Raw genomic sequence first — 17,167 nt, 5'->3', positions numbered from 1 at the left:
TATATACACATGAATATGTACTGCAACAAAAACTTCTATGTAGGGATATAAAGGTATGTGAAGGCACGTGGTTTAGTGGTTAAAGTAATCATCTCACGATTCTATGATAGACAGTTCGATTCCCGGTGGCGGATTACTGCAGTCCATTCAGCAGGCAAAAATGAGGTGTAACTGTATTTCAAAGGGGTCGCCCTGTATCTGAAAGGGCCAGCCTGTATTTCAAAATGCCGGTCTAGTCACATTTTATGTTACGCCGAAACTACCTTAGGGGTACGCATGTCTGTGGAGTGCTCAGCCACTTGCACGTTAATCTCAGGAGCAGGATGTTCCGTTGATAGGACCAACTGGAACCATCGTCGTCGTAACCGACGGAGTGCCAATATAGAGTTATACATCCATGCAGACAAACGAACGTAACTTAATGCTGGCAAGTATGCATCAGGTAATGCCTTTGTGGAATTCTTTCAGTCAATGTATGTATATGTGCGTGTATATATTTCTTCTTTTTCTTTCGTTCTCTTATATATTTTCTCGCCGCATAATATTCTGTGTGAAATTTTATTTTTCAGAAACTGAGCAGGAGAATCGTTATCGGTACACAACTTTCAGATGATAAAAAAGATGAATTGATTAGAAATTATGCAAATGTAATTTTTTTTCTTTCCTCGAATACTATAGAAAATATACACCGGATATTTCATTTATAAAATTTTGTCATTCTCCCCGATATTTCATATGAATTTTAATTTTATATTCGTCATTTATATATAAAGCGTTGGAACTAATCTGATTTCTCGTAGAGGAGGATTGAGTATATATTTTATATATTATATAAAATGTCCATATATGTGTTTCGTGATTTTTGAAAATTGAGAAAAAACATTCAAAATTGAGGAGAAACATTCATTTATTAAATTGATGGAATACGTATATCCTTCTTGTAACAACGTAAATACGAATAGATATCCTTGAATTAAATGCGGTGCATTCTTAAATTTGATGAACAGCCCCTGCTGCTTTACAGTTTATATTAATTTTGCTAAACATAAATAGATATTTATATTTCAGCTAACAGTTACTGATAATTTTTTCACAAATACCATTCGTTTCAAGAAAAAACGTTTAGAAATACAGACTATAGCTATGCTGAAAAATAATTTGTGAGTTATTCAACTTATTTCCTATTATCCTCACCGTTATTGTTCTTGTTATAATAATAATAATAATAATAATAATAATAATAATAATAATAATAATAATAATAATAATAATAATAATAATAATAATAATAATAATAATAATAATAGTAATAATTATGATTATTATTATTGCTTCAATTTTGTTTCCGTTTCTTGCCGAGTGTCTCTCCGACACTTATACATTGATAGACCATTACAACAAGCGCATCAGATTTTCATTTACAAGGATATGTGATAAAACAAAGAAGATAAATGAAAGATAGGAAAAAAGGGAAAATAATGAGAGATGGAAAGTAGAAAAAAATGACAGGAAGAAGACACTGTTTGAACCACTGTTTGTACCGCTGTTTGACTTGGGTCTAATTCTCTTATTTCATTTGTTTTATCCAGTGTGATGTTGCTATTCTTAATTAGTCTTCTTCTTTTCAAGTTAGCTCCAGCCCATTTTTCTAGACCAAATTTCATTTTTATTTCTTTGGTAAATCCACGTACTGCCTGTAGCAATGTTTCCAGTTGCCTATTGTTTGTAGTATACAATTTTAGATCACCATATACAAGAGATGATTGATGACTTTGCCGTAAAAGTAATAATCCATTAAAAGAGAACAGAGAATGCTGGATTTTTACTTGCATATTTACCATTCTGTTGAATGATTTGACCACATAGTTCATTTTCTCCCAATTTGCTCATTCTGCTATCCTTCATTTTCTCCATGAATTCTCCCAATGTTTCAGTCACGTTTTGAACTTAGCTGACGGCTTATAATGTTCTTTATGTACGTTGTACAAAATGTTTCAGACCCTGTCTAGCAGAAATAGCCGAGTCTTATACATTTAATTATATTGTGCTACTTTAATTATTAGCAGGACGAGTCGGTCGATATTATATGACATTCTGGCATGAAGGAGAGTAATGTGATATCAATATTGAATGATGCACCTGGAATTATCGGAACTCACATACCAATGTGACTTAAACCCATTGGTATAAATGTAAAGATAGGCCACCTAGAAACACTACCATTGCTTGGAACTGCAAGTTTTCTGCGCAGGGTTCTGGAAGCATGATCAACAAACAATTATCACGGTAGTCTGCTGGCTGTGCGCAACTGACACTTTCCATCGTGCCCAGTAACCTCAGCGGTGATGTTTTATCAGAATGATAATAATAATAATAACCCAAACAGTTTGATACAGTTCCATGCAACTTAATTTTGTCGACTTTTCACAGGAATATATCTCTTCGGGCACCGACACGGTCTTTTGAGGCTGACGAGCAACGTCCCTGTTATGAATCTTGGTATCTAGAAGCATTCTAGCTGTGACTATCGTATAGGTATATTGAGGAACACCTTCAAGCACTAGGATTAGATTAATATGCGACTGCTATTTCTGGCTAATTGCGTTACCATGTGCAAGTTTATTTTTTTCTCGTAGTTCATATAGATGGTAGTTAAATATGTTTATATACGTCCAATTTTTAACATGTGCACGTTCAGGGAAGTTATACTCTTGCAATCAATCTAGGAAAAAAATCTAAGAAAAATGTAGGTATTAATTCACTGAATTTTGCATAAAACTTTCTTTTCTGACGTTTCTTCGATATTCTAGTTCGTGTTTTTAGAATAACTACTTCCATTCTATTTTATTCTTTAAGAGACTTTGTCACAGTTATGGATATTGAAGCAGTATATAATAAAGTAAATAATTCAATACGTAAGTAAATGTACTGTTTTTGATTAAATTTTATGTATATTATACATATTGTATTAAGATTCACGATTCGTAATCTATTTGTTATGTAATAGTGTTAATATTGTGTTGCTTAACATTCTGACACAGGGAGAAAAGTTGTCATTCAAGCCAACAATATATTGTATGTGTGTAGTAAAGCTTATAAATATATATCTGATCTCAATACTTGTTCCACAACTTGAACCAGTCTCGTAGTCGAATATTTGTATCGACTAACAACTGTCATAGTTTTTCTCAGTGATTTTACTCCAGCTAATGGAAGTGTAACTGCAACTCAGTAAAAAAAAACAGACCTGTTCAACAATATCTATCACAGCATCTATGCCTGAAAAAGTGCGTGAAAATAATTGGTAAGACAAGTATGTTGTTTCTTAAAGCAGATGCCAAAACGTTAGGACTTTACTGAACATACCAAGTTCATGGTAACTAGTATTTCTGGAATAAGGATCTAAAAAAGAGGACGTAAGAGGCCCGAACAAGGAAAACACAGATCATGAAATCGGATGTAATGAAAAGTCTAATTGAACGTTGGAAATGATAGACAAAGCCACAACACTTCCCATTGAACTATTATCAAATAAAGGGAATTTGCCTGATCTGTGCTCACGCTGAAAACAGAATATGAAACAATAGTAAATTAGATTTAAATATAAAAGTTAGTGCATCAGAAAAATGTACGTCGTAATTTACTTTAAAATTTCCTCGAAACCTTGTCAGAATTATACAAATATAAGGATACTGATGACATGGGTTTATCATCTATTGTATTGAACATCGCATTATAAAAAGATGATAATAGAGATTAATACTATTACCACTCACAATAACTGCTATATACACACACACACACACACACACACACACACACACACACACACATACACACACACACACACACACACACACACACACATATATATATATATATATATATATATATATATATATATATATACACACATACACACACACACACACACATATATATGGATAGGTGTGTTTATGTTTATTTAAAATAGAATAAATCCGTATATTGTGATTTAAATATATATATATATATATGTGTGTGTGTGTGTGTGTGTGTGTGTGTGTGTGTGTGTGTGTGTGTCTGTGTGTGTATTTGCATACAAATATATAAATATGTACTGATAGCTTGGGAGATATAAATAATACGCTCAGTACAGAACATATACTGTAGTGATGGAATGAATTAGGAATTGAATTTCGAATTCTTCATGTAGGTAAAAATCTCACTACATCAAGAATGGATAAAAATTTAAATCAAGTTGTTATATAGTTAGTAATATAAATACGATTAGGGGGTGAAACATGTATTTACAGGTAACACAAAATATAAAGAATATAACTGAAAATCATGTTATGTGTCACCTCGACAGATCTCTCAAGACGCGAAGATTTTTTTATTATTATCATAATTTACACCTTAGGTTTGTATAATTCCATAGGTACGCAACTGCGGCTACATAAAACTATTGCAGTAAATTCCCCTTCCTTTTTCATAACACGAGTGTATGTTTAGTGCTTACAAATTCTGAAATTTGAAGGAGATTAAGAACCAGATCGAAATATTGGGAAGAAGTTGTAGGTAGAAGTTGTACGAAGAAGTTGTAGTTAAGAGTCAAAATTAGCGGGAAAAGAACAGTCCAAACAGACAAGATGAAAAATCAAGGAAAGAATATAACTTTAGAAACTAGGCCACTGTAACAATTACAACATGGATTAATGAGCAAAGTTAGTAATGAGCGAAGTTTAGACAATACTGGTGAATCCCCTTTCTATTTCAGATTCACCTTACACCGTACACTTAGACATTTCGAGCTATTTCGATTCCGTATTTCCCATTCTATCAAATAATGTTTTAATACTAGTGAGAAAATGATCATTTTCTGTTCTCAACTCCTATAGATCATATATTTTTCTGTTATACAACTGAATTGGTACTAGAACAGTAAACCTATCATTCTTTGAAGACTACTTCTGTCTGAGTACCCATAACTTACGTTCAAGCCAAGTTCTTCAAGAAACCCATTTCATTTTAATTTTGAGATTATTTGAATTTATATTTGTGTTTTTAGCTCTTGAGTTCGTTTCTCGTTACTGCGTTGTTCTCTGAAATTGTATTTATGTATAATTATTGCGCACTGAAAGTAAACCATAGATATCAGCATACATAATATGTGTACCACCTGTGAGTTTTCATCTCTGTAGTAGAGTAAATGTACTGGACTACCTTTTATCGATATAGCATTCTGAGAATTAGTCAGTTTCTTTTGTAGCATACTAATATATTTATAGAGATATCGATACACACAAATACCCAGGCACACACACACACACACACACACACACACACACACACACACACACACACACGTATATATATATATGTATATATGTATATGGCTGTATGTACACATGTACATATAAATTTACACATAATAGTGTAAAATATACTGTAATATTTGTCTATCTACATAGTATTTCGTTACGCATATCTCTCTCTCTCTCTCTCTCTCTCTCTCTCTCTCTATATATATATATATATATATATGCATATATATGCGTGTGCGTGTGCATGCGTGTGTGTGTATAGACAATTTGCCCATATACAGATTAAAAAATCTCTCTTCAAAAATGAAAACACAAAAGCACAAACGACACATGCGTATTTTTAAAACGGTTTATAGCGTTGTACGTATTCAATACTATTACTTTTCTTCAGATATTCCCATCGCGTTGATGAAACCACCATTATTTTACAAAGGAGCACCTATGTGAGTATAACATAATCGCAATCATGACACTGTTGCTGATGCATCTGAAGATGAGGATGATGTTACTAAGCAGCAGAAATATAACAAAAAAACCGTTACTCTGAGTTTCACGTTCCCGTTCATCGGACAGTTTTGTTAGAAATGGAGAAAGGATAACAATGCAATCGAAAGTAATATAAAATTTAAAACACATGGATTCGTTTGATTGGTTGTTTCAAATAAGGGCCATGGATCGGTCGTTTCAATTAACGGTCAATGATGCGTAATTCACAGACCAAATAAATTTAATACAGATTCACCCTATTAAAAAAATATCGAAGAAAACCTTAAATAGAAAAATGGGCTCCAAATACATATTATAGATAATTAATTATATTCGAATTAACGCATTCAAATCAAATCAATAGAATAAAGTATACGCTGCATTCAAAATAAAATAAAATAAAATAAAATAAAATAAAAATTACAATAGCGTGTATGTATACAAGGCTATCCACAACATATATCTATATATAAATATATATATTTAAAAAATAACGTCGACCACTAACGTGGACAATTGATGCGCTAGAAATAGATCACATCTTGTGTCTATTAAAACCTAAATTGTTCTCAACATGAAATATAGCAGCATACCAAAAACGTGAGCGGGCAAGACATTTAAAATCACCTAAACAAGCATTATTAAACAGGAACTAGTTTCGGATTTCACAAATTCTTACCATTTGTCTATTCCTCATCAGCCTGATTTGTAATGAACCGTAATCATCAGAATCGTATACAGAGTTTCCCACCGCCATTGGTGCGCGTGCATATGGTTCTGCTAATTACAGCTTAATGGTAAAATTCAAAAGTCTTCGTTTTGGCGCGCTAATTCCAGGAATATATCCGCAGAAAATATTTACTGCGTCTTTTATATTCAGTATGAGAACATGGGCAATGGGTAAAATATTATTATAAAATCTGGTAATTAGTCATATATTAATTAATATCGATTAATTATCAGTAGGCCAGCACATCTAAAGAATCAACGAGATTCATAAATATTATCTGCAATCTCAGGGGATTAAGGTACATTTTAAAAAAATTACGTCGGCCACTAACGTGGACAATTGATGCGCTAGAAATAGATCACATCTTGTGTCTATTAAAACCTAAATTGTTCTCAACATGAAATATAGCAGCATACCAAAAACGTGAGCGGGCAAGACATTTAAAATCACCTAAACAAGCATTATTAAACAGGAACTAGTTTCGGATTTAACAAATTCTTACCATTTGTCTCTGCATACGCACAGACAATCTACGTATATAGGCCTATGTTCACAAGGCACAGATATATACATAAGTACAAATCTACACACATATACGCACGCACGCATATAAGTTTACGCATGAAAAACCTATGCACTGGTAATGACAATTGTATCTTAATCTATGGAGTGGAGGGGTAAAGAGTAACGTATCTATAATAACGTTAAATATGGGAAAGGGGGTGGCGGGGGGAATGTAGTTGTCATAAAAAAGGAAAAGGAGAAGGAAAGAGAATAAAGAAAGAAAGAAAGAGAAAAAAGAAAGAAAGATATGAAAAAAAAGAAAGATAGCAAAGGAAGAAAAGAGAGGAGAGAAAGGCTGGGGATAGGAAGGAAGAAGTAGAGAGAGAAAATAAGCAAGAACATATAGTGAACGTGCATAAAAATTTAGATTGTGCATATATGCGTATACAAAAATGTATATAGATACATATGCTGATATGTACGCAAATAGTTACGATCATAACAGCATATGCACAAGTGCAAACCCAGGCCCCATATGTAAGCGTAGGTACATGTATATGAATACGTAAGTGATGTAACTATACAGACATCTACATAAAAAAACCATTAGATTTCAGTGTATATATGCAGCCAACGTCTTAAATAAACCGTTGGTTGTATAAAGGTTAAAACCAGGCGAAAATGCATGCATAAAAGAATACAAAGCGTTTTTAAAAAAAAAAATAGAATAGAATGAAGTAAAAAGTAAAAAATAAAATAATAAAAGTAAAAACAAGGGAGAAGAAAAATTATGTATATAACAGACGAAGGTTTTCTTAAAATGACGTAGGGGTCTTTACAAAATTCTCACAACGCTAAATAAATCATTTACAATTCAGTACCAATCCAATAGTCAGATTGCACAATGGTTATACAATGATTATAAGGAGTCGATCATAGTCCAAAATTTTACCCATATGGAATATTACATGCAGACATTTTAAATTTGGACGCATGCCTACATGTGTTTAAAAGTTCGCGTCTTTGGTTTAGCGCCTTCTTATCCTGGAACAAGATATTCATTTTTTCCAATAAACAAAGATCACATTTCAATGGTCTCTTATGGGCACCGTGCCTGTAAGGCGATGCTTTGCCTAAAATCCTCCATGTCATGCTGAAAGGCTGGGCTTCATTCTCCTTTAAATGCCAGACGTATTTTGCCAGGCTCGTTTTTGTTCTATTTTCAGGGTACCTAAAAGAATTTTTATGCGAATACAGTCTGGTTTTGAAAGAATTTTCTGTAGCCCCTGTATATGTTCTATAATCATGCGAGCCTTCTACCTGGACTTTGGTCCTATATACGATGCCTTTTTCTAGACATTTTCCTTCCAATGGACAGGAGGTTGGTTCTTTGAAATTACAGGCCTTTGTAAGCTGGTCTGCATTATTGTTTTTGGTAATTATTTTATTGTTGTGCTGGCTGATTAAAGAGGCGAAGTTCTTGCAGCAAGAATAGCTAATCTTAAGCGTTCTTCTGTTAAATATTCTATAAAACTTATGATCAGGTTGAAAGTGCCTAGTGACTAATTTTAAGAATTCTTTACCTATGTTCGTTTTTACGGCCATATTGAAAGCCGGGTTGAACCACAAAACGTTCCTAGTCCTAGTTCTACGTGCCGGGCTGCTGCCAGCATTAGATTGGGTGTACTGGATCCTCTCAGAGAATCCGCTATTCCTTAAAGTACTATCATAATACGGTGCCGCGTTGCGGAATGTTGCTTCGTCTGCAGAAATTGACGAAATTCGCCTACCTACGTTACTAGCTAAGTTTCTAAGAATAACAGGCGGATGGTTGGATTCTCTGCTGATATAGGATAGTTTGTCGTTTGGTTTACGGTAAGGCTTAAATATATTCGAATCCAAGTCTAACTTTACGTCTTAGAAATCTACTTTTTTTAGGTTGGTATCTACTGTTATCCGTAAACCTATCCTTTGGAAGAAAGCTATAAGATCCTTCCTGAGCTTATCTAGTTCGTGGCCGTTTAAATTATGGGTGACTATAAGACCGACATCCCTATATAATCCTGCGTCTATAAACGGAAATTCCTGTTTTAGATAATGCAGAATGTAAGCCCCTATAAGCGTGCACAATTCCTCCCCGTCGTATGCCTCCATCGGTACATCGAAAAGAGAATCATCACTCTTTTTAATCCAGGTGGATCCTTCATGAAAAAGTAGCGATTTTCTTGCATGTATTATAATGTCTATTTCCGAGCTATCGATGTTGACATACTGCTTGGCCAATTCTAACGCTCTCAGGAGCAAAGATCTGGATATTGATGGGTAAAAATCAACAATATCGAACTGCGTAAATTTGCAGCTGCGCTTATTACTAATCCCCTTAAACCAATCTATAACTGGCTTATTATTTTTCCAAATCCGTAAATTTAAATCACTATCTAACTTAATTAAAATCCGGTCTAAAATATATTTGCTAATAATTCCAATTTCAGTCTTAGCAGGATTAATTAATCTACATTTAGGGTTTCTATTAAAATTATCTTTATGGTCTTTTAGGGTGACAAAAGCAGGTCGGGGAGATAGGTATTCTATTCTATCGCTAATCTTAAGATTGTTAGCTATTCTTCTTGCTTCCAAATTCACCTCTTTATATAAATTTGTGTTGTCTTTTTTGTATGTGTCAGTGATGCAATTCGAAAGTAGGCGCTTGTAAACATCCTTGTCAACCGCATATAGGTTTTTAGTCTTTTCAGAATTAACGAAGATCTTGTTCGAGTTATTGATCTCTGTAATTTTTTCTTTCATATTTCTCTGTAGATGGTTGTTGTACCTACGGAATTTGATTTTTCTAATGAGATCAAAAAGGTCCTTCTCGAAGGGTTCTAATTCCGGAATAGGTGGCGGGTTCCTGGAAGATTTGATTCCGTACTTGTTCCCGTTTGGTTTATGCTTACTCTCAAAGAAGAAGGCTTTCCATCTTAATCTTCGAACAAACTCTTCCGTTTTTTCTATAATACTTTTAAGATATTGCTTCTGTGCAGGGATAAGAATATTTTTTTGCGAAAACTCCAATGGGTAAATTTCCATCTTTTCAGCTGTATCTTCCTACTTGTGTAGAGTCGCTCAAACTTTCCCAAAAAGGAGCGGGTTACACCGGAGTAAGCACATGAAATGTGCAACACGGTGGAAAAAAGAGTACTCAAATACCAGAGGTAGAGTAATATGCTTTATTTAAAAGCAGCAGAAATATAACAAAAAAACCGTTACTCTGAGTTTCACGTTCCCGTTCATCGGACAGTTTTGTTAGAAATGGAGAAAGGATAACAATGCAATCGAAAGTAATATAAAATTTAAAACACATGGATTCGTTTGATTGGTTGTTTCAAATAAGGGCCATGGATTGGTCGTTTCAATTAACGGTCAATGATGCGTAATTCACAGACCAAATAAATTCAATACAGATTCACCCTATTAAAAAAATATCGAAGAAAACCTTAAATAGAAAAATGGGCTCCAAATACATATTATAGATAATCAATTATATTCGAATTATGTATATATATATATATATATAAATATATGCACAAGTGTTTTTTTCATTCTCACTTTGTTTATTTTCTCTTATTACTCCCTTATTCTCTTCTCTTGAAGAGCGTAGGCTCAGTCGAAGCGTAAAGACTTTTTCCGAGCGTCAAAGTAAATAGTTGGTGCCTTTTCCCATAAATTCCAGTGGAATTTATTTGAATTTCATCGAAGTCAAACTTTACCAATATTTAACAATTACATAGTATAACTAAAGTCGACGTGATAATATAAGGTACAAAGCAGATCTATTAGAATTGGGACGATAAAAATGTGTCTTGGTAATGCATTCATTCCTTAGCAAAGTAGATCTCCTGCCTATAATTCTGGTCCATAAGTACTTGGCTCATGTTTGCTCTGTAAATGCATTGGATTGCAACTATGTTATTTCAGAAATATGATTAAATAATTCAAATATACATTAATCTTGTGTGATATGTATTTATGGAAGGTATAGCACATAAATGACAGACTGAAATATCTTCAATTGTTTTATAGTACGTTTAAGTATTATGACTAATATTTGATTAAATGATTAAATACATTTTCCATATTTGATATAATGTTTTTCTTTTCTTTCAGTGGCAAGCTTCTATTTTAACGATAAATGGTTGAGTGACGATTGTTTAGATAACTATAATAAACTGAAGAAAGATATCGAAGATATATATTCCGATTATAAAGTTGACAGTTTGAATTACACCATAAGATTATTTATTGAATTCTAATCAATTATAAAACTGTAAATTTAAATCGGTAAATATTCTTCTTCTTCTTCTTCTTCTTCTTCTTCTTCTTCTTCTTCTTCTTCTTCTTCTTCTTCTTCTTCTTCTTCTTCTTCTTCTTCTTCTTCTTCTTCTTCTTCTTCTTCTTCTTCTATTACGGGAAGGGAGTTAGCAGCTCCATTAGAACTCATATTAAAATGACTTAATGTGGTCGACCTACGTTCAAATCAAACTCTATAAATCATGGGAAATAAATTATAATTGAAAATGAGTTCCATTCAAAAGATATATATATATATATATATATATATATATATATATATATATATATATATATATATATATATAAGTCCATTTCATCGTGTTTTGAATTCTAATGGCAACTGATTTCTTAATTATTTTACTCAACATCTTGTAAGTTCAGAAAACTTACAACACATTATGAAGATTCCATTTTCTCTCTGGGTATAAAACAAAGGAATGTGTTGTTCAGAAGCTTCTTTGTCTTATGTATGATAAAAATTTCTCTGATTTTTGTTTCAAAATTCAAATACACCATTGGCAAATGCAAGGAAATAAAATCTGTAAAAATATTCTAAACACATTAAACATTCACATGACACGTTTGTATTTAGGGGATGAAAAAATTTCAAATATAACCCTATAAGATTTTTAAGTATTTATGCGGGCTAGATTTTTAGATTGGAAATCCCGTACACAATTTAGTAAAAATTCTAAAGGGTCCGGATAAATTTTGAATTTAAAATGAACTACTCAGTATATTAACAATATTACACGAGCAGAAGTAAAACTTAGCAATGATGTTATTGAGCAGGCTATGAATGCATTTCATCTGTAATAGACATGTATATACTTCACAGGTTCGTACTACAAGCTCCAACAACAACGATAGTAACAACGTGACCGTGATCACAACGGTAAACAACGATGAAAATTACACACACGCATACAGCAGAGATATAGCATTAACGTTAATGAAAAATGTAATCTATAGTCTATATAACGGAGATCTTCATAGAAGATTATGTTTAGCAGAGAATTCTCAAAATATAATATAGAACAGTTTATCAATATCGATACATAAAAGGATCTGTTTCTGCTGCAATTTTTCTTGTTGTATTGGTGGTTGTGGTGCTATTATTTTTGATGTTTGCATTATAGCTAGTGTAACGTCTATTGCTCAGTTCTACGATGAAAGGTATCTCATTATTGCAAATGTAAAATGGTGAGCTGGCAGAATCGTTAGCACGTCGGAAGAAATGCTTAGCGTTATTCCATCCGTCTTTCCATTCTGAGTTCAAATTCAGCCGAGGTAGACTTTGCCTTTCATCCTTTCGGAGTCGATAAAATAAGTACCAGTTGAGTACTGGGATCGATATAATAGATTTGCCAATATAGGATTGAACTATCTCCTCTTCTTAATTTGAGAGGAAATTGGCGGAAAATATGCTTGTATTTTTAGTGTAGTGGCAACATACAGGCTTCCCTCTTGTCCCGTGAACTATCGAATATGTACATAAAGTTTATATTATTCTACCAGATGTAGAAAAACATTTCCGGAAATATATTCCATTTCTCAGGAACTGACCTTGCGCAATACCATTGAGATCACTAGAAGTTGTGGACATAACACTGCTTGTAATATAAGTTGTGAACATTTCCCAGCTCAATTTATTTTTTCAAAGAAGATTGTCATTTACTTCATTTTTACCTGGTAACAATATAATGTACGATGTTACATCCCAAAACAAAATGTAAATTCCTTTCCATAACTCCATTAAAGAATACAAAACATATATGGCGATAGCGGGCACTCCATTCGAAATATGATTTTTCTTTTTGTGCCTTTTTAAAGGGCGCATTACTGATGTTCTTTTAATCGGCCTCTTTCAGAGAAGAGGAATGGTGTACAAATTAAAATTGGGTCCTCAATGTGGAAATGAACGCAGCATATTTCATGAGAGTTTGAAAGAGAGGTAAATGGGCCAGGGCTTTCATTGAATTAAAAATATAAGGCCAAGGTAATCATGATTCTTTCTTTCAAATGTACAGGTTGACGGTCAAAAAGCAGTTAAAGAAAATATTGCTGATATCGGTTCTCTAAAGATAGCTTATGAGGTATGTATCGCTGTGGAACTGTAATTTGTGGAATCGAATTAGCCTCAATGTCTTTGCCTATCGCGCGCATCCATAACCATATATAACCATTATATATGTAGTACATATGTATGTAAATATGTTTTCATGATTATATATATATATATATATATATATATATATATATCATCGATCTATCTATCTATCTATCCATATATATGTATATGTGCGTATATGACTCTTTTTGAGCGTGTCTGCTAGCCGAACATTCTTGTAATTATTTCACACATACACACACACATACCCAAACAAACACACACACACACACACACACACACACACACACACACACACACACACACACACACACACACACAATGTCTTCTTTAAGCCAAAGAGATAATTTCCTGTCGGGAAACAATGCAACCTGCATCCGATATATTGCGAGCAGGGGAGCGAGGCATTAACACCTTCTAGGGTCAGGACCAGTAGACCACATTGTTTCTTTGAGATGGCAGTAACTCGCATTTGTTCAGAATTTATAGAAACTCAAGCGACATTTAGTCGCTGATCTTGCAGCAAACAAATAAGCTGGTTATAAAATCTCTATGATAGATGAAAGCAGTAATTCTGCTGGCAAGGAATATTTGTCGCCACTTAAATATTGCTGTTCCGAACGGACATTACTGCGAAATTTTGAAACCCTGCTCGTAATATAGTGGATCGTTAACCAGCTAGAGGAAATATCCCCTTGATGTTAAGAAAGTCGCAGTAATATCTGTTCGTATGGAACAGCCATATTTGCGAGATTGTGGGTTCGATTCCCAGACCGAGCGTTGCGTTGCAAAGCACTTCCTTTCACGTTGCACTGTAATCATTTCGACATATGACGTGTTGGACCCGTTCCACATGTGCAGGTAATGCCGATCTGATAGAAGAAGTGAGCTTATGTCTACAAAACATTTGATCACCATAAACAGTCGTCTGTGTTGTTGTTCGGTAAGAAATTGTCGAACACTCATACGCCGTCTAATGACGGGAGAATCCATCACACACACACACACACACACACACACACACACACACTTACGCACGCGCTCAAGTATATATATATATATATATATATATATATATATATATATATATATATATATATATATATATATATATATATATATATATATATATTATAGATTAAATGTAGAGATATTCTATTGACAATACAATCATTTATTCATATTAAAATATTACATTAAATACCACACATATAATACGTAACATGACATAATATTATATAAATAAATATCAAAAAACGTAAAAGGCCAACAAATTGTTTCAACTTATATATATATTTTTCTGATATACATAATCACAGTTCTATTATATTTAAGTCACTTCAGGGTCTTTGGTTCAGAAAAACGGAATCCCGTCTGAAAGGACGGCTGGATTGTAAAAATTAATTCAAATATCTGTGTTATGAGCGTGATCAATTACAATTAAAACACAACAGTAGCACTTTAACGAACGATACAATCTAGTAAGTGCAATCCACAACCATCGAAATTCACTTAATTATATCTAAAACACATACCAATTGAAAACCTTTGGTGTCCAAGATAGTCTCTTGTCATCACAACATACAATGATAATATGTGTATATAAATTATTTAATTTTAAAAAATCACTTCTTTAACTTTCTAAAGTCATCTCAACGCATCTAAAAGCAAACTTCGTTTGTTTATTTACGTTTGTCGTAATTTGAATTTATTATATAACTCTTTTATCTCTTTAAATTAGTTGGTATGATAAAATTTATTGTTTAAATTAACTAATAATAATCTATATTTATTATTTTCTCGGAGGGATAATTCCGTAGTAGATATGAATAGAAACCTAATGAAAATTTCTCTCTTTGCTTACTTAAACTATCGCAGGGAGAATTCCATTATTATTACTAAAATAGACTTACGATTGTAAATGTGATAAGCAAAATACCCCCTCCCACCACCAATATATATATATATATATATATATATATATATATATATATATATATTAGGCTACAGCAATGGAAATCAAATTTACTAATATATTAGGGTTTGAATTTGCTTAAAAAATGATTCTTATTCCAATTTATACCAGGGTTATTTGCTTTGGAAGTCAGACCATCCTGGTGCTAACGTAAAACTACCTATAGTGGAAATGACAGATTTACAGTTACTTTTCATTGCGTTTGCGCAGGTAAGTCATTAAATATGCTATTGTGTTTAGATACATCTACAAATAATTATCTTATTGCATATTTTTGCTCATCGGGACAGTGGAACTGTTGGTATTATATCTACTTGTATATAACGGTATCTAGCATAGCAGCAATAGATACTCATCTCTAAATGAACATAATTACTGTTCTCTAAGGCACCGAAAACATGAATCAATATCAAAGCATAATACCCACTAGATAATTCTGAATAATGGTTTCGGATCTATGATGGACATGTTCTTTACCGTTTCTTTCCGTACAGACATTCACTGAGTGTCCCGGAATTTGCTTTCACAAATAACGATGGAATTTTAGAGATCTTACCGATGAGTTTATCTGATTTTTGTTGACTCCACATATTCTGTTGTCACTACTGAAGTTTATACACATTGCGGAAATATTATCACTATACAGTATGATATAACTTTCTCTTTCAAAATGTAGATACAGTCTGAAATCATCTTCGTTTGCTTTTCACACTGGTCCTGAAAACACAATTGAGACTATGAAGTTCTTGAATGGTTACAATTTCATAAGAATCTCCCGGTTCAGTTTAGTGCCAAGATTTCTGTCTATACTGAGGACCTGCAACTACAATAAAATGTCCGCGTTATTACAAGATCCATTCTGAACATGTATTAATCTTCCGCCTTGGGTATTTAGCCTTAGCTACTGTTTTGATTTAAGAGATATAAACTGTTTTCCTACTGGGTGTACTGAAAAAATATTTCAGTCTTAACAAGAAGTGTACTAAAATCCTTCATTTCTCCCTTTTCTGGCAATTATTAATTGCTAATTACCAATTACTGAATTAATCAATGTAAAGAGTATTGTTATAATAATTCTAGCAAAGCATATTCACTGGAGAATAGATTTGAAATTTCCTCTTTACAACCTTTACTACACTAATGTAAAAGAAGGTAACGAAATGTCCATCCAAGTCAGTGGATGAAAGCAGTCGTGCACTGATTTCGCTTCTATTTATGTCAGAGAAGGAATTTTGAAGAAAATTGCATGGACTAATAACCAGCTGGAAGTAGCATGATGTAAACTCAATTCCAAGTTGTCTATGCAGCGAAAAGGTATGTGGGACTCAGTTTAATCAAATATGGTGTAACTGAAAGTAGAAATAAAAACAAATATGCAGATGTACTGAGCTCCGCATTTATTGCAATTTTACTGGAGACATAGCTGGTAAAATATAATATATATGTATAGATTATATAACATATGTGTGTAGTAACGAGGATATTCGCACAAACACACATTATATACACAGTGTCATTGGTGACACGTATACATGCGTATATATATGCATATATGCATATATATATATATATATATATATATATATATATATATATATATATATATATATATATATATATATATTATATATATACATATATACATACATACATATATATATATATATATATATATATATATATAT

General features: G+C 32.8%; 1 protein-coding gene across 5 annotated transcripts in view; it reads left to right on the top strand.

Moving 5' to 3' along the window:
* The first annotated feature begins 1,357 nt into the window (after window positions 1–1,357).
* Window positions 1,358–17,167, top strand: part of LOC128248582 (neprilysin-1-like) — a 19,210-nt gene continuing 3,400 nt past the window's right edge. For 2 of the 5 annotated variants that reach the window (XR_016242906.1, XR_016242905.1), the window contains exons 1-5: window positions 1,358–2,915; window positions 11,191–11,364; window positions 13,407–13,472; window positions 15,594–15,692; window positions 16,705–16,796. Coding sequence is in view for 3 of the 5 variants with exons in the window: in XM_089356554.1 (XP_089212680.1) it covers window positions 15,654–15,692 (39 nt within the window). In the remaining 2 variants the exon portion in view is untranslated. Of the gene's footprint in view, window positions 2,916–3,000; window positions 3,305–5,567; window positions 5,750–11,190; window positions 11,365–13,406; window positions 13,473–15,593; window positions 15,693–16,704; window positions 16,797–17,167 lie in introns of those variants that run through there. The other 3 variants (XM_089356554.1, XM_089356552.1, XM_089356553.1) reach the window with 3 other exon arrangements.

The sequence above is a fragment of the Octopus bimaculoides genome, chromosome 8, assembly GCF_046866305.1.
Source record: "Octopus bimaculoides isolate indiv1 chromosome 8, ASM4686630v1, whole genome shotgun sequence".
Classification (NCBI taxonomy): domain Eukaryota; kingdom Metazoa; phylum Mollusca; class Cephalopoda; order Octopoda; family Octopodidae; genus Octopus; species Octopus bimaculoides.
The sequence above is the reverse complement of the archived record's forward strand: the minus strand, read 5'-3'. Positions and strand labels throughout refer to the sequence as shown.